This window comes from Cyprinodon tularosa, unplaced genomic scaffold (genome assembly GCF_016077235.1).
Source record: "Cyprinodon tularosa strain WSP-4 unplaced genomic scaffold, ASM1607723v1 ctg402, whole genome shotgun sequence".
In the NCBI taxonomy this organism is placed as follows: Eukaryota; Metazoa; Chordata; class Actinopteri; order Cyprinodontiformes; family Cyprinodontidae; genus Cyprinodon; species Cyprinodon tularosa.
In genome coordinates, this window is record NW_024039122.1 from 259,282 (window position 1) to 280,736 (window position 21,455).

A 21,455-nucleotide genomic window follows, 5' to 3' on the forward strand; every position below is an offset into this window, starting at 1 on the left:
GGCGCCCGAGACAGAAAGGTCCATAAAAGTCCACAAAAACGTGTCAATATTCCTCCATACTGCTCGTCCAATGTATTCCAAGTGTCCTGAGTGGGTAGCATCCAGAATTTACTCGAAACGAAGTCATTTAGAATGTTTTTAGAGCATAAACAGTAGTGTATAGGATTTCCTAAAAGCGCGTTCAGGAGTCTACGGAAGCCGGCAGACCAAACCAGATGAAAGTGCGCATTCAGCGTCTGCTCTGCCGATAATGCAAGCGTAGAAGAAGAAATGTGCTGTTTACCTGTGCAAAGAAAGAAACAACAAAAGAAAAATGTCTGAGGACTTCAGTGTTGAGGAAGAGCATGAGTTCTTTGCCGAGCTGAATGCGCACTTTCATCTGGTTTGGTCTGCCGCGGTTTCCGTAGACTCGTGAACGCGCTTTCAGGAAATCCTATACACTACTGTTTATGCTCTAAAAACATTCTAAATGACGCTACCCACTCAGGACACTTAGAATACATTGGACGAGCAGTATGGAGGAATATTGACACGTTTTTTGTGGACTTTTATGGACCTTTCTGCCTCGGGCGCCATAGACCTCCATTATTTGAATGTCAGCAGACAGCAAGAAGCCTCCCAGATCTCCAGATGCATTTGAGATATCAAAAAAGTACTCCAGAGTGTTGTTCAGCATGGGGTGAGTAGAAAATGAAGGCTAATCATGTTTTGGGTGTACTAGTCCTTTAACACCTACCAGTGGTAGTATCTGAAGCGTGGTCTCCAGTTGGGCGTTCGCAGCAGCGTCTGAACAGCACAGGCCAGGTTGACAAACAGGTAGCACATGAGGAAGAACCTGCAGACAACAAGCAAAAACAAACTGATGCATTTCTCACTTATTATTACACTAAATTCCCCCTTTATGACTTTATAATGCTGTTGAACAGTGAGGATACTGAGGGGATCAGACATGATCTGCTTTTATAACAGGAGAGCAGGAACTGATCCAATGCAAACAGATCCTCACATGGAAAGGATAGGAGCTACGGCGTCCAGGGAGGCGATGAGGATGCCGATCTCACAGATCCCGGCGGTCAGCAGCAAAGCCCACGTCGGTTCTCCGTTAGCTTTCCCATGTCCAAACACCTTCCCCCAGACACACAAACAGCCCGCTATTAGCAATGGTCAAACAGGAACAAGAGCTGGCAGCGTGGATCTGTGTCCAACCTGCAGGAAAGGGACGATGCCGTCTCTAGCGATAGCCTGCAGGAGTCGAGGAGCGCCGGTCAAACTCTGCAGACCCGCTCCGCAGCAGGAGAAGAAGGAGCCGATCACAATGACCCAGGGCGAGGGCCAGGACAGCGTGCCGATGACAAGGTTCCCTTTCACCGAATCCCCAAATCTGTAGCATCAAACAAGGAAAAAAGAAAACATTTTGACCAAAGCATTCACCTGTCCTGTCAAAAGAAGATTTTTTCCAGGATGTGTTTCTCTAAGAAACGCTGTTTCTTCGGTAAAATCAGGTTTTTACTCACTTGTCTCTAAGAAGGACTCCCTCGATACAGGCGCCAAAGAGAACCACGGTGGAGATATCTGGGAGGAGCAGCTCAGGAGAATCAACAGACCAGCAAAGGGTTAAATTATCTCATCCATGGTACCTGGTGGCTGGTTTGAGTTTCTATTACCTTCTATGTCTCCAAAAGAGAACAAATAACCCAAAAAAACCTGAGATCTATCTGTGAAGCCTGTTAATAAAGTATCAGAACTGTACGAATTAAAAATAACCTGGAACTGAAAAGTTCTTTATCTTTTCTATCAAAGACTGAGAGGAGTTTATCAACCCCTGCTTCCTATAAAAAGAAGGCTTTTTATGAATTAATTCAAGTATGTTCAATACATTAAATGGTTGTTATGGAAACAAAATGCCTCTCTGCTGCCCACAGGGACAGTTATCAGCCTGATAACTGTGGTTGGATGGAAGAAAAACATGAGACAGTGGATCATAACAGTGAATCTATGAGATTAAAGCCAAACTATTATGGGAATGAAGTCATAATATTTATATAATATTATAATAAATATTCAACAATACGAGATGAGAGACTTAACATTAACAGAATAAAGTTATAAAACTGTGAGAAAATAGTTAAAATATTACAAGATTAAAGTTGTAAAATGAGGAAAATCATTCAGGGTTCGTTCACCTTTTCCAAAGTCAAAATCAAGCACTTTTCAAGCACTTTCAAGATCCATTTCAAAACTTTTTCCAGCACCTTACACCACCACCAGTTGTCGGCCAGAACCAGTTTTGTGCGTTTGACTGCCGGGAGTGGGGGGTTGGGGTAGAGTTTTACTCCTCTGCCATGGCGTAGTAATATAACAAACCAGAGGGTGTCGCAGTTCAGTATTATCAGCCGTAGAGTTATCAATTTAAGGTCTGGGCCTTGGAACGTTGGCGAGTCGGTAGCGGGAGTTTGGCAGCCGCCTCGCCAAGATAGTGCTGCGGGAAACACTGCAATACTAACATTACATTATCACACCGTACTCTCAGTCACTCAGTAACTTAGCCTGTGAATTCCTAGCTAGCAGTTACTAGCGTAAACAAATAGGCGCTAACGTTAACGTGTACTAGGCTACTTCAGTTGGCTTACTTAAAAGTCTATGACTCACCCTTCATGTGACTCGACAGCGCAGACTCGCCCATTGTGAAAAGCTGCACATCTTTTTTGCAGACTTTACAAGAAGCAACTCGTGGGGTTTGTCCTCGTTTAATCCATAATTTGTATTTTTCATCTTCCAGCCAACGTTCATTGAAACGACAACCTCCCGGCATGGTGCAGTAGTGGTTTCATGGGGGCGGAGTCACACATGGAAATAGACTGGCAGATCGCAGTCACACATAAGCGAGCAGGTTTCATTTTCGGGCTCTCCAACATTTTATTTCTCCATTTAATAAACAAACGATTCAGTTAGATAGGTATTTGTTGCGAAAGAAATAGTTACAATTTCAAGCATTTTCAAGCATTTCATCCAAAATATAAGCACTTTTCAAACCTTGAAAACAGAACGTCAAAATTCAAGCATTTTCAAGGATTTCCAGCACCCAAAATTATTGTCAAAATATGGGGAGATTGAGGAAAGAAGTAGCTTTCTTTAACCCCACAGATTAAATGCTCGGCTCAAGCTGCTGTTTGGAGACATTTTTGTCACAACTTTACTCTCATATTATTATGACTTTGCTCTCTTAATATTATGACTTTATTTTCAGTCTTATGACTTTAGTGTTGTAAATAAAGAAAATAATCTTAGTATGGTTTCTTCCTGTTAAAAGGGAGTTTTTCCTCTCCACTGTCGCTACAAGCATGCTTAGTGTGAGGGATTGCTGAAGAGTCAATGAGTCGATGCAATCAACTGGTTTTCCTTAGATAGAAAACATTGAATCAATCTGACTGGATGATCTGGTTGAACTGTAAAGTGCCTTGAGGTGACATGATGTGAATTGGCGCTATAGAAATAAACTGAATAGAATTGTGCTTTATTTTAAGCAGTCAATGGGTTCCTTGAAATGAGTTTAAGACATGATAGGATACAGATGAAAGAAGTGGTGGCAATAGCCAGGATGGTTCCAATGGGGATGGACTTCTGGGCATCCCTCAGGTCACCTGAGCGGTTCGAACCCGCCATGATGCCTAGAAGACACGGCGTAGAGATACGGTCTGACAGCTCCAACAGGTGAGAATGTGAAGTCTGGTTGTTATGCTTCTGCAGGTTAGTCTCACCTGTGACAGAAGGGAAGTAGATTCCAACCAACAGAGTGAAGAAGGTGGTGATGTCGTTGACCACGTAGGGAAGGTAAATGTCCTTGGCGGGGTCACTTCCACCAACAGAGGACAGCTTCTTGTCTTCCACCAACTTGCCAAGAGGGCCGTACTGCGACCACATGTTTTCTACAACCGCACCAACGACAAGGTATTAAAAAATTAGGACAGGAAGGAGGAAGGAGAAGAAAAAGCAACATGGAGGCAGAAGATGGAAACATTTCAATATTGCAGAGTAAAAGCCAACTGGTTTGATCTACTGACTGATTAACTGTAAAGATGCAGATAATGATCAGATAATGAAGGAATGTGGACAGAGTCATGAGTTATGAAGAATAATGTGATTCCTCATTAGTTCTGACATATTAGTGGAGCTTGAAGGAATAAAAGCCTATTTAGATGATTTTAACGCTAATTTCCTTTCTATGGGTCATTCCTCATGGTTGATGGAGCAGCTCCTACCAAACCAGTCCACCGAGGAGAGAACTCCTCGCATCCATCACTAGAAAACTTTCTATTGGACCAAGAAAATAAATCAGTTGCTAATTCTTTAACCCCTTATAGGGCAAGTTAGCGTTTTTGATCACTTGCATACCCCTTATAAATGAAGTCCCTCCGTCCCTCAGTGAGGTCTAGAAGGAAAAGATCTACATCCAGCCATTCAGCAAAGATCCTGCTACATGGCTGTTAGGGATGGAACGTTCGGTTTGACTGTCTCGGTTCGATTCGCGTGCGTTTCGTTCGGTTCATGCGCTGCTCCTTTTTCTCATAGGCGAAGCGTTTACACTCCAGAGCAGAAGGTGGCGGTACTGCGACCAAGACGCGCCAGCAGCACTTTATAGGTCTGCTGTATGGGACCACTTTGCATTTAGAGTGACCTACGATGACGGCGGAAAGAAAGTTGTGGATAAAAACAGTGTGCAAGCATTGTGCAACACATTTTGTTTATGCTAACAGCAACACGACCAACATGTCATGCTAACCCCGAAATCCCACATACTCCGTCAGCGCTCCAGACCGCCTGGCTCCCATCCGCTCCGCTCTGAGTTCCTTGGAGATCGTAGAGGGAAATGCGCGAGATGCTTAATTTCAAAGCAGCAAAACATGCGGAAATGATCCAGGGTTTCCGCGGATCATTAAAAATAATTACAATTCATTAATTTTCTTGGATTTTTTTCATTAATTTGTATGGGATTTCGGTGTAACAATCAACATATACCGAACCGAACCGAAAGCCGTGACCACGAAACCGTGAACCGAACCGTGGATTTTGTGAACCGCTCCACCCCTAATGGCTGTACATCTGATTTTGGCATTAGACCAATTAGATGAGAACTTGACTAAAATATTACCTACTATAAATTAAGTTGGAAAAAAAGTTAGGTCAAGAAAAAAAAAGTTAAAAAGTTAATTAAAAAGTAAAGTTAAAACATGAATAAGCCTAGTTAACAATTATATTTAGGTTAATAAACTAAAAAATGTCAGTATCAGCATTAATGCCTCTGAAGTTATGTTGTACCAAAAAATATTTATTTCACACTCAGAGTGTTTTTTTTTATAAATTTCTTATAGACGCACTTTTATTTTTCTTCATATATCTGGGCAAGTTGGCGTTTCTTGTTATTACACTGACATTAATTTTTGTCATCAAAATAATTTTTTTATGTTTCAAAGGTAATAAGGTCTATTCCTGGATTCCAAAAACACTATTGGCTTGAAATTTACATTTTCAAAGTATTTCACTGAGTGCCGTATAAAGGGTAAAGTCCTGCTTTATTAAACCTTGTATGAAACTGTTGTTAGATCACATAGATACCATGGAGGCACCCCCACCTTAATCTAGTATGTTTATCACTTTGCATAAAAAACAAGTTTTGCTATGTATAAGGTACTGGGTGAACAGCAGCACCTTCTATGCTGGAACAGCCTCCGGTTTGTGCAGACACTGCATCTCCTCTGAGCATTTATCACTTTAATGTAGTCTGAATTTTTAAGCATCTGAATGTGAGAAATTATCTGGCTGCTTTGCTGTGTTGAGTTACTAAATAAAACACTGAATTAGCAAAAAAAAAAAAAAAAATCTCAGACAGGAAAAGAGCAGGTTATGTAACCAGGATGAGAAGAAGGAGTTCATCTGGGATCGTCTGACACCTGCACATACTTGTCCCAGAAATATGCTGAGGGTTTACAGCCTGCGGCTCCGGCTGGGCACGGAGTTCGCTCCGTGTTTAGTTTGTCTTCTATGACGTTGGACATTCCTAAAGAGTCCCGACACATGTGTTTATACATGTTTCCTGTCATGTAACCCTGCATTACAACAGCTGCCACTAGAGGGGAGTGTTTTATTAGCTTTAAGTTCAGAAAGGTGTGGAGAGGAAATGTCTGCTGAGATGTAGAAGGACTCATTGACTCCTGCACTGTTAATGGCTAATATATATATATATATATAATATTCTACTATACATACATGGTGTATGTATAATACAAATGTTGGTTTATATGCATCTCTGGTAATAAAGGTACAAAAAAAAAGTTATTTTCTCTCATAAAGTTATTTAAAGTGTATTTTAAACAGGATCCAAAGCAAAGATGCACTTTGGGTACAGAAACTGCATTAGGTTAGATATCTAAATAACACATAGAGGCTTATTATTATCTCCTACAACTGATATCTAATAATTGACAACATATTAGGAATTTCTAAAAGTTTATTCTGATTTTGAGGCTTTTTAGCTTCACTAGGCAAAAAAGAAACGGAGATTAGGAAAGTTAGTAATTGAGTAAAATTGTAGAAAATGCAAAATATCAGAATCAGAATGAGAAATACTTTAATAATCCCAAAGGGAAATTACTTTTGTTACATGCTTCAAATAATTAGCATTTATTCATACAATTTATCAATTTAAAATTACAAAAATAGTGATGAATGAATAAATGATCATATAATTTCCCTACATAATTCAACATTTATTTCTACATTAATAAACGCTCCTAGGAATATACATTAAAGAGATCTTTACCATTGAAACTTATCTGTCAAAAACAGATGTTTCAGTCACATTTCTATCACTGATTAGTTATTGCACAGACTGGTTTAGCAGTTCATTGGAAAAAACAACAAAGTTACTGACGTCTAAGTCATTTTCTACATTTTAAACACTAAAAGTGAAAAACACAACCACATTTCTAATGCTGTTTTAGTGGTTTCTTGCACAGTGAGTCGACTTTCCAGCATTTAGATCAGTTTGATTATAAACAAAGGTAATGCTTGTTTAAAACATGTTTTGACTTAATTCATTTATCTTGTCTGAGCAATAAACAACACCAATAAAGTTGTTAAAATCCTAGGTTTGAAAATGATATCTTATTTCTTAGACGCCTAATGTCAGTAATTAGCTTCATATTTAAATTTATACTAATTAGAGCTGTAATGTTCAAATTATTAATGATTTAATTTGGCATCTGACAGAAAAAAACAACAACAAAAACATGCAAACCTGGCATTTAATTCAGGTATTAGGGGTTAAATAATTTAAATAACAAAAGATTATTATTTATTTAACCAATAACTTTTTTAGGCTTTGAGTTTAACGCCTGTTGGGTTTTTTTTTCACAATATTTAGGCAGAGAATAACTAAAAATCATTATAAGCCTGAGAAATCAGAAAACCAGTCTGAACACAATCATGAGCTTTTGAAAGACTGTTTTGGTTTTAGGGGAGTTGGGTTAATCGACATGCTTATGAGCCGTTGTAGGTACCAAATCTGCTCGGTGCCCCGCCTCTTCTTATGACGTCATCATATTACAACGTGACTCGGACAAACTGTATTGCACCCATTTCTTAAGGATCTAATTTTTTTTGGGAGTTTCAACTTATTAGTACCCATATTTACTATTATTTTACATTTCATTGGCGATCTAAAGTAGCCAAAAGTAGAAAACAATCAATGTCAGTCCTGAAGGAAAGCACTGCATTCTCAGACAGACTTAGCTCTGCCATTTAACAATGTGAAACAAAAACTTTATTTTTATTCTTTTTATCAAGATCTGAGGGCAGAGGAGGACAAATGGAACATCTTAAAAATGACTTTCGTAGAGATTTTAGACGAAGAAAACAACAGTTATTCTACTTGTAGAAAACAAACGCTTCTTGTTGATACAAATTCAAAAGTAGTGTAGCTTAAAAGACGCTAACCTGTTAGTGTAACCTGAGCACAGCTAGCTACAGCGCTACCCAGACCTCTTCCTTTATATCACGGTCTTGCAGTTACTTTGTTCACCAGTTTTGTTATCGATGAGATAAAACTTCATCTGTCATAGAACACGCTAACGACGCTGCGTGAAGTTATTATCGTTGTCTGGGCAACCACTATGTTTTACATCATGTGTTAACGTGCAGCCAATGTAGCGTAACTTAACTGGCATGCTCAACCTGAGCAGATCTGGTACCTAGACCGTCACTGTCTTATCTGCAGACCCACCTGAGATGACCCCGCTGGTCAGGCCAGGGATGCCTTGAACGAGTGTCAGATTGTTGTTTTCAAAGTACTCGTTGCAGGTGGCGTTGAGCTCAGGTCCTTCACAGAAGATACTCCACAGCTTGGTGGTGACCGTCAGGTTATCTATGATCTCCGTCTTCACACAGTTGTCGAAGTCGTTGTTTTTTAGTGTCCTGTTCCCCAACATGCAGACTCTGCGAGCACAAAGAGAGAAGTTGCCCTTAATGAATCAGATCGGCAGATTAAAACATGTGGAGGAGACTCTTAAAAAAAAAGAAAACGGGGCTCACGGAAAATCTGGCGGCTCAAAAATGGATTTTATGACTCCAGCGTAGATGGCGAGGATAGAGAGAATGACACAAGCCAGGAAGACCAGTGCCAGTTTGTTGACGTATTTGACTCCAACAAAGACAACTATAGACATGAGTATAAGGCAGCATGTGCCATAGACACGCATGTTGTTGAGCAGGGCATCAACTTCGTCCTCCTTTTGCTCTGCTATGAAGATGGCTGCTTGAGGCACAATGTAGGTCTGAGAAAAGGACAAAAAAGAATACAAAGACTTGAGAAAAGAGTAGAAGACAGCCTGGTTCCTCTTTGGTTAGATTTATATGCATACTCAGAGGAAAACAATGGAAAACCGCACAGTTGGCAGAATCCTAAATGAGGAACCAGTGCAAAAGACCGAATACAGGAACAAACAGGCTCCTATTTCTTACCAGCAGAATCTCAATAGTACCCAAGATGTACATGGAGCCTGCGAAGGTTGTTCCCAGGTAGAAACAGAGACCGACTGCTCCTCCAAACTCTGGACCCAGAGACCTGGAGATCATGTAGTAGGAGCCTCCAGCTGGAGAACAACAACAACAACAGTCAGAGGAAAGACAAAGAAAGCTGTTTGAAAGGAGACAACATGTTTGTTCATGTTTGTGGCTCAGTTAGTAGAGAGTAGCAGATTTTTAGCAGAGAACAGGAAGGCTGAACAGACAATAAAGGCTTTAAGATCAGTCCTGGAACAAAAAACGGTTTGGAAACTCCGGGAACTGGGGCAGCTAATCATTTAATTGATTATTTAAATAATTGTCAACTAATTTAGTATCGATTAATCATTAACTGGAGTGTAGAGACTCTAAAATATGCCTGAAAGAGAAATACACTCAGAGCAGTAATTAGACCTTATACAAAGATTCTAAAAAAATATATATCGTAATTTTCAGAGTATAAGCCGCGACTTTTCCCCCATTTTTCGACCTTGCGGCTTATATAACAATGCGGGTTATCTATGGACTTTTACAGCTAACAGCCACTAGGGTAATACGGTACCTAAATCTATGGATTTTTACCATGCACCATGTTTACGTCTCCGAGAAAGACGGACATTGCGAGCGCAAGACAGTTTGTGTAACACCCTCATTATGGTAAAAAAAAATGTTGAAATGCATATGATGCAGCTTTTAAGTTAAAGGTAGTCAATTTCGCAGTAAACAAAGGAAATAGAACCGCTGCACGTAACCTTGGAATCAACGAGTCAATGGTGAGACGTTGGAGATGCCAGCAGGAAGAGTTGTCTCAATTCAATTGTGTTGAAATGTTAATAAATAGGAGCTTCCCCAAACAGTTTAACCTGACTCCGCCAGATGGATTTGCTCTGCATATCCATCTGGAAATCTTCCGTTGAAGTAATTTTGGGAAGGGGCGAAAATACTGGTTAGCTGATTGGCCTATGTTGGTGATAGACGGGCCAAATAAACCAATCAGATCAACGAAGCATATGACGTACTAACAGAGCGACGACGAAAACACAACCACAAGCCAGCCTACTCTTGCCGAAACCAGTCGGGAGAAGAGCAAAAACATCTTTTCCTCTGAGAAAAGCCTCCAGAGCAGTGTTTTGCTCTTCTTTCAGTGAAGAAATACTCTGTAATTCCGATAAAACTTGCTCGATAGCCACGCTAACGCTAGTTTCATTGGCTGAAGCCGCCATGTTCTTTAGACTGAACTGTCGCGCTTCTCGTTGCGTCACACCTCAACCCGCCTCAAAGCCAACGCTGATTGGTCGTTCGTTTGGTGAACGGCTCCAAATTTTCTTTAACGGAGAGTCTCCAGACTGATCTGTAAGTGAAACCTTGAAAGCTCGCGAGATCAGGATGGTCTCACGAGGCTACAAACAGTTGCCTCTTTCCCGACAATCCTCTCTGTACACGAACCATATGGTAATTAAACATAAAAAACCTGCGGCTTATAGTCCGGTGCGTCTTGTATATGTACAAATCATGCAATTTAGCTTCTGAGGCTTATATTCAGGTGTGGCTTATATTCCGAAAATTACGGTAAATATTTTGCATTCAATATAAAAAAAAAGTGCCCTATAAAAAAATATGCTCTATCCAGAACCCCTCAAGTGGAAAAGTTTGAATTTCACCTGGTTTGATTCAGTAAAAAGTCTTCTTTAGGCAATATGGCTATTCAATTCTTAATATAAAAATTATTAATCAATTTGCAAAATAATCGTTAGTTTTAGCCCAACTTAGACTCTTCTGGGAATTTCTACCCTAAAGGATTAACATTATCTAGGGATGAAGTGCTGTCTCAGTAATGCTAACAGTGCTAAATCTGAAGGCTAAAGACTTTTTTTTTGTCCTTATTTCCAACAGTACCGCCATACTTTCTCACATGGATTCTCCCACTGACTGCTCACAGCTGGAGGTCTAAAAATATTTAACTGGACGGAGCCAAACTTGGCTAAGTTGGTGAATCTCTGATCTGTGCATTTAACAGACGTCTCGTCATCTCATATAACTTGAGTTTAAAATGGGAAACCATTTTAAAGCAGGACTCCTCCATCAAGCTTCATAATAACAGCAGCATATGATGCAATAAAACAAACATCTTACCTGGTACAACGCCATTAGTAGCAATTGCACTCATGGATATCGCTGTCAGCATCGTCTAAAAGAAATCAAAGAACAGTTAAAAAGATTTATGATCAAATTGAAGCTAAGCTGGGTTATCAGATCACCTCTGTTTAACAAAAAGAAAGACCTTCATGGCCTCTTTTCTATTTGTTTTAGTGAATTTCCCTGCTTTAGTTTTAACCAATGGGACTGCTGGTGGCATTTAATCTTATGGATTTGTTATGGATACGAGCTTTCCGTTGAAATCAGTAATTGTGGTTGAGGATCTACATCAGCTGATTACATAATGGAACGTTCCGGATGAGAGGAAGGTCAGTGCAGAGGAGAAGAGGAAATTAAGACAACAGGATGGAAAACAAAAATCACATAAAGGTGTAAACTTGAGTGAAAGAAAGCAGGAAGGAGAAGAGACGAGGCGAGACGAAGAAACTTCACGTCCTTGTGCTTGATGTCTGGTTTAAAGTGACAGACAAGCTGGACTAAGACCAATCAGCTCACAGTTTCCAGTGAAATCCTAAGCAGCTATTCAGCAGCTTGGGTTTGATCAGAGCGACAGAGACAAGGCGACTTCACACCTCAAACACATTTGTTTGTTACTTGGATGTTTGGCTTTTAAAATCGATTTAAAAGCTCAAGTTTTAGAACAACAAATGAATTTACTGGTTTTGTTTTTACAAGTTAATTAAGGTATTCAGCTATTTGTTTAGCTCTTTTTACAAATAAAAAAGGGTAGAAAACAAGAAAAAGCTGACTTAAAAACTGACTGAGTATATGAGGAAATAACTTTTATTTATTGAGGGATCATTTGTTGATCAACAAATTGTGGAAAAACCAATGAATATGAGATTATAGTGGTAAAGAAATGCTTGGATGGATATTTGGTAGGATATCACATTTCTATTTCTTTATTCTGTGGTCGTGCTAAAAACGAAAGTCACGTATGTAACTATGGTTCTATGAATCCTAAATGACTTCCACAGGGGAGTGCTGAAAGCACTGAATGTTCCCTTCAGGCATGCACAGGTCGAGTAATTATACCAACAGAGTCACACCTGTGATGCCAGATGACCACTCAGAAGATACATAGCCTGGTGTCATCCTTTGCTCTGTTCCTGAAGAATTTTCTTGCAAAAGCAAGGATTCTGAAAGACAGAGAAACTCTGGCGGTGATCCGGAATTCATAGAACCATAGTTGCATACCTAACTTTCATTCTATTTCATCCCTACTTACTGCCACAGGGCGGTGCCAAAAGCACAGAATGACTAATGTCAGCGATGTCACAAGGAATCCTGAACATGTACCTCACTGAGGAGGCCCAGCAGAACCTTGTAAAAGGACCTGACCCTGTGGATGAGGGGCAGCCACATTGACATTGTAGAACCTCGTGAAGGTGGTCGGGGAATCCCATTTAGCAGCAGCACATAACCCTTTCCAGTGGGACCCCTCTCAAAGCCGCCCAGGAAGCAGAGATGCACCTGGTGGAATGTGTCCTCACACTAACTGACAGGGAGCAGTGACCTGATGACACAATCCAATGGGAAAGATGCTGCTTTGAAAGACAACAGCCTAACCGTGGACCCCCATAACATAGGAAAAGCTGAGTCCGAGCGTCTTAGATTGACAGTGGTTGCAATGTATGCCTCCAAGGCTCTTACTGGGCACAATAACACAGACCCATCCTCAGTTGCATCTGACTGAGGCTAAAACCAAGCAAGCCACAATAGCTGGTTATGGTGAAATGGAGACAACAGCTCAGGTACAAATGTAGTATTAGGCAACAGGGCAACAGCGGAGCCATCTGGAGCCCACCTGCTACTGGTAGGGCTGACAGAGAGACCATGTAGCTCTTAGCTGAGATGACAGCCATCAGGAAAGCAGTCTTGGAGGAAAGCGACTTGAGATCTGCTTGAGCCAAAGGCTCAAATGGCGGGTGGCACAGAGCCGCGAAAACCAACAGCAGATCCCAATCAGGCACTCGTGGAGTTGCCTGTGGGTGCAACCTACAAGTACTGTGCAGAAAAAGAGAAACCAGTTCATGGCGCTCCACTCTACGGTCATCGACAGATAGGTGACGTCATGAGATTGCTGCAGCATACACCTTAAGGGTCGAAGGAAAGCCACTTGAGATCCGCTTGAGCCAAAAGCTCAAATGGCGGGTGGCACATAGCCGCGAGAACCAATGGCAGATCCCAATCAGGCACTCGTGGAGTTGCCTGTGGGCGGAACCTACGAGCACAGTGCAGAAAAACAGAAACCAGTTCATGGCACCCTACTGTACGGTCGTCGACAGATAGGTGACAGCAGGTCGAAGGAAAGTGGCCCTTATCAAGAAGAGACAGAAGGAACTCAAGAATAGTGGGCACCGAGCAGGAAACCGGGTTCTCATCACGGGCAGAGCACTGAACTGAGCTACCAGCAACACTCTGTGGCCTTGCTCGATAACCCTCCATAGGGTAGGCCAAATCAGCGAGAGGGGTTGAAAGGCATATAGGAAAATCTGTGGCAAAGGATGAGCCAGCATGTCCTGGCCAAGTGTGCCCACCACCCCGGTCAGGGAATACCATAGGCAATGGGTTGACCCCTTTGTGGTGATCCATCTCTGCCTGCCCAAAGAGGTTCCAGATCATGCGCACTACGTCGCAATAAAGGGACCACTCTCCCGGAGCAGGTCTATGGCGGGATAGAGTCTGCAACCTGGTTCTGCCCTCCTGTCACATACGCTGCACACAGGGTGGAAAGACGGGGAAAAGCCAATTCCAGGAGATCTCTGGAAACCTTCAGGAGACGTGCCGACCTGGTGCCTCCTTGGTGTTTTGTATTGTAAACAACAGAGGTGTTGTCCTTCCGAATCAACACTTGCCTTCCCTCTAGGTGGGGCAGAAGACGCCTGAGGGCTATGTGAACAGCCCACAGCTCCAGCACGTTTATGTGTTTGGTGCACTCCCTTGGATCCCAAAGACCCCAAACCGCTCTGTGTTGCCACACGGTGGACCAGCGAATGGGGCTGGCATCAGTGGTGACCAATTCCCTTCAACACACTACTAATCCCATTGGAACACCACTGGACAAAAGGATCTCCAGCTCGGGCAGGAGGGTACATCCTCATCACTAAGAGGCTGCGATGTCAGTGCAGCCTGGTGTCTAGGCGAAAGCTGTTGAGCCACTGCTGCAAAGAACGTAGAAGGAGCAAACCTAAGGGCATGATACGAGTGACTGATGTCAGTTTGCCCAGCATTCGCAGGGAGATGTTATAAGCTATCTGCCTGCCCAGCCTGAATTGACTGACAAGCTGCAATGTGTCGTTCACCCTGTGAACAGATGGACAGGCCCTCATGGTTGTGGAGTCTAGATGCATCCCAAGAAGCGTGGTTGACTGAGATAGAACTGGACAAATCTTTGCCAAATTGACTTTGAGGCCCAACCGTGACACCCTGAAAAGAAGCCGGGACGTATCCTGAGAGGCAGTTACCTAAGAGGGAGCGCAAAGGAGAGGGCCGCTTGAATGCATCGAGTAAACACCCTCAGGGAAAGGGAGAGCCCGGGTGGGAGCACCAATCCCTTCTGCTAACTCCACTTCAATAGCAACACACTATGATTAGCTATAGTTAGCTTATGTTGTAACGTCTGTTCTCCCTTTCTATGTGTGAACTTTATGTCACCCTCATTTTGTTTGAAATGTGTTCTATACATAAAAACAGAACAAATAAACAAAAAGAGAAAGAATAGGGAGTAAAACCAACTATGAGGTTTTTCTGTGACAACATAAACACAGACCTGCAGCAACACAAGTCTATGTTTTGATAAGCCGTTCCACTGATGGGCTTAACATAAAACAATGTTTATTCGGCTAAAATAACATGTTAATCTTTGGTAGAAATGCAGCCTTAATATTAAAGTGGACAGCATCTACGTGGGAGTAAAAGAAAACCAGAATCTGAAGATGTTGAATGTGGTGATGAAGCCCTTGGTGTGTTTTTCAGTGACGCTGCCTCTGCCTCTTTAAGCAGGCCGCTGATGAAGCCATTAGTGTGAAGTCAGATGTTCTCAAAGCAGTGAAATTGAACGTTAATCTGCTGGACTAAGCTCAGCTCTGTTACGTAACCGAAGGGATGGACAGTACGGTTAACCCTGCTAACGCAATCTAGATGGATTTAGGAAGAGAGCGGGAGTCCATCCACATTAGACATCCAGGAAAAATCTGCAGCACTAAGGTGAAGTCCTGGAAATGATCAGTCTGTTCAGAAATAATCAATTATTGCTTCTTGATTAGGAATGATGTTTAATCAAGGCCACTCTCAGGAATACCAGGAGAGAAATTTCATTACCAGCCAAAATGATGTCACTGAGATTAAAGTTATTGTTTCAGGTTTGTACTTTCCATGATTAATCTGGAATAATCCACCGTCTGCAATGAGAGAGCCAAATATAGGGCCTGAGTGGGTGTTTGTTTCTAACACGTCCAGGGCGGACAGATCAGACGTCAAGGTGGTAAAACCAGGAGAAATAACAAGTCCTGTTTGTGTCTGAATGAACTGAGGAGTCATTTTTCTCAGAGATTTCTTCCCTGATCGTCACAAATAAGAAGAGCCAGTCGCTGGCTGGGATTAAAAACCTACGCATGCGCAGCACAGGCCCACGATCCCCAAAGACTCCAGGATGCCGGCCGTGCCGACAATCCAGGTAAGGCGCAGGAACAGGATGACCCCCAGAATGTTCTGAAGGCAAGGGAGGTAGACGCCCATGAAGGTTCCCATCTGAGGGCTCTGTGGACAGGAAGGAGAGAGCTAGTTAGATGGAAATGATACAGAATGAAGAAAACCAACTAAAAGATTCAGTAAAGAAAAACAAACATATTTTTTATCCATTTAGAAAATAGAAACACACAAATAAAAGTGCGCGTTTACTGGAACAAATGATTGACTTCAGTGATGTAATAATTCTACCTTCAGCTTATAGAAAACTAACATTCAGTTTCTTAGAATATTCCAATATCCATAAACTCCAATCAAACAGGATCTTTATAAATGAAGGGGGCTCCTTACTCAGGTTTCCTACAGCATAAGGCAAGTTAAATTCAAGACTTTTTAAGACTTTTTAATGCCACTTGAAATGAAAATTTAAGACCAAATTCACAAGAAACAGAAGAAAAACCTGCTTGCAACAACTTAACCCAAAGGTTTATTTTAACATAAACCACTGCACTAATGTTTCAAATTTTGAAAAGCTTCCCATACAGGAAGAAAGCTAAAAACACACAAATGACAGATATATTTTAACAATTATTTAACTGAATTCACAAACTTTGTTTTAGCAGGGAACAAAACAAATCAGTTTTAAAGCCACAACATAACCAGTACTAAGTCTTTTGTGCAGCTATGTTTTTTGTATTGTTTTCTTAGTATGTTTGATTTGGTGATAAGTGGAGGCGTTGCAGAGACAAGGGTGGAACTAAACTGAGAAATACCGGCTGTTTCTCGGGAACTCCATTTTGACGATTTTGTGTTTCGTGCTTCGCATGTGCGACGCCACTGCCTTAATTCCGATCGTTCCGAGTTTGAATGACTTCTTGCACAAAATACACTGTGCCTCATGTATGTTCCCTGGTACTGGTTTTATAGCCTCGTGAGACCATCCTGATCTCGCGAGCTTTCAAGGTTTCACTCGCAAATCAGTCTAGAGACTCTCCGTTGAAGAAAATTTGGAGCTGTTCACCAAACGAACGTCCAATCAGCGTTGGCTTTGAGGCGGGTTGAGGTGTGACGCAACGAGAAGCGCGACAGTTCAGTCTAAAGAACATGGCGGCTTCAGCCGATGAAACTAGCGTTAGCGTGGCTATCGAGCAAGTTTTATCAGAATTACGGAGTATTTCTTCACTGAAGGAAGAGCAAAACACTGCTCTGGAGGCTTTTCTCAGAGGAAAAGATGTTTTTGCTCTTCTCCCGACTGGTTTCGGCAAGAGTAGCCTGGCTTGTGGTTGTGTTTTCGTCGTCGCTCTGTTAGTACGTCATATGCTTCGTTGATCTGATTGGTTTATTTGGCCCGTCTATCACCAACATAGGCCAATCAGCTAACCAGTATTTTCGCCCATTCCCAAAATTACTTCAACGGAAGGTTTCCAGATGGATATGCGGAGCAAATCCATCTGGCGGAGTCAGGTTACTGGTTTTAGCCATGGAGAAAACTCTTGGCTGGAGACAATTTTGGTTACATTTACACTTGCTCATATTTTCCAGACAAAAAGTTAATGGCGCATCTCCCAAATTTCCCGGTATCAACAACGTTTTATTGGTTCCGCTATCGGGACGGAACCAATAATGGCGAGACATTTTTTTTAATAAAAAAAAGAAATTGTCAATTTTTACGTTTTCTTTTGATTACAAAAATAAATTGTAATTAAAAATAATCCTATTTATGATGTTTTGAAAATTTAAACCTACGAAAGACTGATTTAAGACATTTTAATACCAATTAAGGCCTTCATTTTATTTTGAAATAATAAATATTATTTAGGAAATATGGCTATCCAATTATTAATACAATATGATAGGAAAAAATATAGCACCTTCTAGAAGCTTGAAGTCCTTTAAACTTTTCTTTGTGACTTTTGGATCTGATTAAACACAACAGACTAACTTTTTCTAATTCCTCCTTATTTCAGTTGAAAGGACTGAGCAGCTCTTCTATTTGTTACCTCATTAGCCTGGAGGAGGTTTTATAGTGACTCTACAATGGTAGATACCAGTGAGTGGTCCCTCTTTCAGGTCTGGTATTTCATATATAGAGACGTGTTTAGGAGCAAACTAATGCGAAAGATCGGATGTACAAAAATATGAACTTTTCTGTCTATTGGCATTGCTTCAACCAATCAGAGTCTGGATGTGTTTGTGATTTAGGAGCTTTTTAAATCAAAATAAATGGAGAAATGAATTCTGACCATAATGAGGTGAGGGATGCTCTCTGTTTGTAGGTTTCTTTTAAAAATAATGTTTTAATTTAGCCCATTAACACATTCATGGGGGCTGCAGAGTGAGCAGTGGGTAGCGCTGCAGCAGGACGGTTCCGGGTTAAATTCCCTGGCCTGGGGTCTTTCTACATGGAGTTTGCATGTTCTCCCTGAGCATGCGTGGGTTCTCTCCGGGTACTCCGGCTTCCTCCCACAGTCCAAAAACATGACTGTTAGGTTAGTTGTCTTCTCTAAAATTCTCGTGATGGACTGGAGACCTGTACAGGGTGAACCCCGCCTCTCGCCCATTAATAGCTGGAGATAGGCAGCAGCACCCCTCGCCCCCCCAGCAGGCATAAAGCATAAAAGTTTAATAGGAATGTTACTCTACTTTAAGTTAATTTAAGTGCAATTACAGGGAGCAGGGAGAGGGGGTATGAAAAACAAGTTTTACTTCTTCATACCCCTTTTCAGACAATTTCTTTTAATCAATGTCATTTCTGTGGCTGTTTATACTGACAGGTTTATTTGGTGGAGGGTTTTATTTCTATTTATGTTCATGTGAATTTAGTTAGTTTGGAAATTGGTGTTTTGTTGATGTTAACCAGACTGTTTTGTTTGTATTTAGTTGATTCATTTATTGTTTGTCAAAATCGTCTGAAATAAATTTAATTTTAAGTCAGCTCGTTTTTAAGTTTACATCAACTGTGAGCAAAAACCTGCCCCCAAATAGTATAAGCAATGTTTTAAATATAAAACCTCCATATTTCTGGATGACAATCGGATTAAAAAAACCTTACTCTGTGGAATGTTATTTATATGGATGTTTATCAGCTCAATGAGCAAATTTTCAATATAACACCAGATGTTTAAAGTAGAAGATATTGATCCACTGCAGAAACTGTTAAAAAATAAATAAAAATTTCTTCAAATCTATGTATTTGTTCTTAATATGAGCAGGTAAATCAGTTAATCTGATGGTGGAAGGAGTCTGTCTGCCTTTAAAATAAGATAAATAGGAATTATACACTTAAAATAAGATAACAGTTTATTTTCTTTTCTTAACCATGAATAATCTGACTCCATTGACAAACCTTTTTACTCAAGAAAGAAAAGAAACTAACTTATTTGAAGAAAACTGACTACTCAGTTTTAGTTTTTTGCAGAGTTGACAGATGTTTAGTATGAATTTGTAATCCAAATATAAATCAGACTTACATGAAGGTGACAAAAGAAGCATTTACATCTAAATCTTCAGCTTCCAGTAAAAAAACAATACCTCCAAAAATCCTTCACTTAAAAAACAATCGACAGTCCTTTAGAGTCCGTCAAACAGAAAGAAGAAAGGTAAATCAGATTCCACCTTGAGTGAACTAACTGCTCTGATATGAGCCTCCAGCTCTCCAGACAAAGAGGGGCCACAGCAGAGTCAGCCTCATCTGTTCACCCACTGCTTTCTGGGAGGCAGTGGGAGGCGCCCGCAGCAGTGGATGGGACGGGGCACTAGCATGGGACCGGGGCTGTGGTTAGAAAAGTATCTGTGTGCTTTGAGGCAAAACTGTCAAAATAGTTTGGATCCAAAAAAAGGTCCAGAGATGGAGGGGCAAACTTAATGCAGAAACCTAAATGTGGCCGGTGCTCCTTCTGACCAGCGATAATGAGAACTATTAATGCTGTTATATAAGAACAGAGGGGGGGACCGGAGGAAGGTCTGAGGTGAAAAACGGGTCAAAGACGCCGTTAAATAACGACTTTTTTACAAGAGCGGTGGTTCCTGTGCTTCCGTACGCCATGACAGGTAAAAACACAGACGGAGGTCAGCGGCTGTTACCTTAACGGATTTCTTCTTGGCGCCCTCCTCTTCATCAGCTTCCTCGTGCTCATGGGCTCCTTGGGTGAGGTTAGTGTAGTTGGCCAGTTTATTGAGAAGTGATGACACCATGGGGTGGCTGTCCATCTCCTCCTGTGAAGCATCAGATCAGGATCAGATTAAACCAGGGCCGGCCCAAAGAACCAGAGAACTCAGGGATCGCTTAGGGCTCCAGGGTCACCAGGGGGGCCCCAAACAACAACTGACAGTTTGGGAATTCTACTTGTACAATGATTTCTATAAAAACGCAGTTTCATGATGAAATCTGGATATTTCTTTTTTTTTTTTTTTTTTTATCAAAGTATCTTTAATCTTGTAGAAAATATAAAATAGTCTTGGAGGTGGATTGACACCGATAATCAATTATGTCTCTTTCTTTTAACAGCTTTATTCATTATTTTGCTCTTGTGCTACAGTTTATTTTTTCACATTATTGTTGAAAATAATTAATGAAAATAAACTGCATCCTAATTTATTCTATGACTTTCAGTAGCACTAGATGATGCTTAGCAACAGACCTGTCAGAGATCAAATGAGTTTATTGTAGGAGTGTCAATTATCTGATCAACTTATCAGTAGACGGCTGATTGTATGGAGTGAATTTTGTTTCAATATTGAAACAAAAAAGGAATACATTTTCTAAATGGGAAAAAATAAAAACAAAATCCAAGAATGAAACTTTGAAACCCCGCTAAATCAAAACAATAAAAGGTATTGAGCGTAACTTTGCTGCTTTCTCTGATGTGTTTTTTGTTCATTTTTTGTTCTTTTCCAAATAAAATTCAAATTTTAAATGTTATATTTTAATTTTTTTACAGATTGAGTTTTAGAAATGCTTTTTAAAATGTGTTTTTCAGATCACATTCTATTCAGTTCTATAGTAAGGACTGAAGATGCATTTCTATTGATCTGGATGGATGTTAAAAAAAACATTTTTATTGGTCAAGAGTGAGATTTTGTATCGGGCTTGAAGTTTCCATTAACAAAGTCACGTTCTTTGCAACAATAAAGGAATACATTTCATGCCATAGATTTTTGGCTATGGCTTTTATAGAAAGAAAAAAAAAAGCCCTAAAATCAAACTTTGCTTAGGACCGGCCCTGGATGATAAACCTGAGGCCCTTTTCTACCAGAGGTTCATTTTCAGCCACAAACAGAATCCAGTTTTAGAAATCGATCCATGTGGTCACAGCAAGTCCACATTTTATTACTGGAACTTGTACTGGATGCATGTTTTGTGTTTTTAATCTGTCTTTAAATGCAGAGTGACGGTAATGAATTTTGCCAGAACAGAAAATTATTGTTATAATATTTAGTCCTAAAATAGCAGCTGGATGAGGTTCAGACGGGTCCAGACCAGAGAGCTGGCTCTGTGCAGAGACCGCAGAGCAGACAGGCTGCCACATGGAACATCACAACAGACTGGCTCC

General features: G+C 40.8%; 1 protein-coding gene across 6 annotated transcripts in view; it reads right to left on the bottom strand.

Moving 5' to 3' along the window:
* slc12a7b (solute carrier family 12 member 7b) overlaps positions 1-21,455 on the bottom strand; it is a 109,847-nt gene that overhangs the window by 17,077 nt on the left and 71,315 nt on the right. For all 6 annotated transcript variants that reach the window (XM_038298209.1, XM_038298208.1, XM_038298206.1 and 3 more), the window contains exons 3-14: positions 19,987-20,118; positions 15,829-15,975; positions 11,191-11,245; positions 9,016-9,146; positions 8,587-8,828; positions 8,279-8,490; positions 3,759-3,926; positions 3,570-3,668; positions 1,515-1,572; positions 1,207-1,381; positions 1,007-1,125; positions 737-835 (exon numbers count right to left, since the gene is read on the bottom strand). In XM_038298209.1, coding sequence (XP_038154137.1) covers positions 737-835; positions 1,007-1,125; positions 1,207-1,381; positions 1,515-1,572; positions 3,570-3,668; positions 3,759-3,926; positions 8,279-8,490; positions 8,587-8,828; positions 9,016-9,146; positions 11,191-11,245; positions 15,829-15,975; positions 19,987-20,118 — 1,637 coding nt within the window. The remainder of the gene's footprint in view (positions 1-736; positions 836-1,006; positions 1,126-1,206; positions 1,382-1,514; positions 1,573-3,569; positions 3,669-3,758; positions 3,927-8,278; positions 8,491-8,586; positions 8,829-9,015; positions 9,147-11,190; positions 11,246-15,828; positions 15,976-19,986; positions 20,119-21,455) is intronic.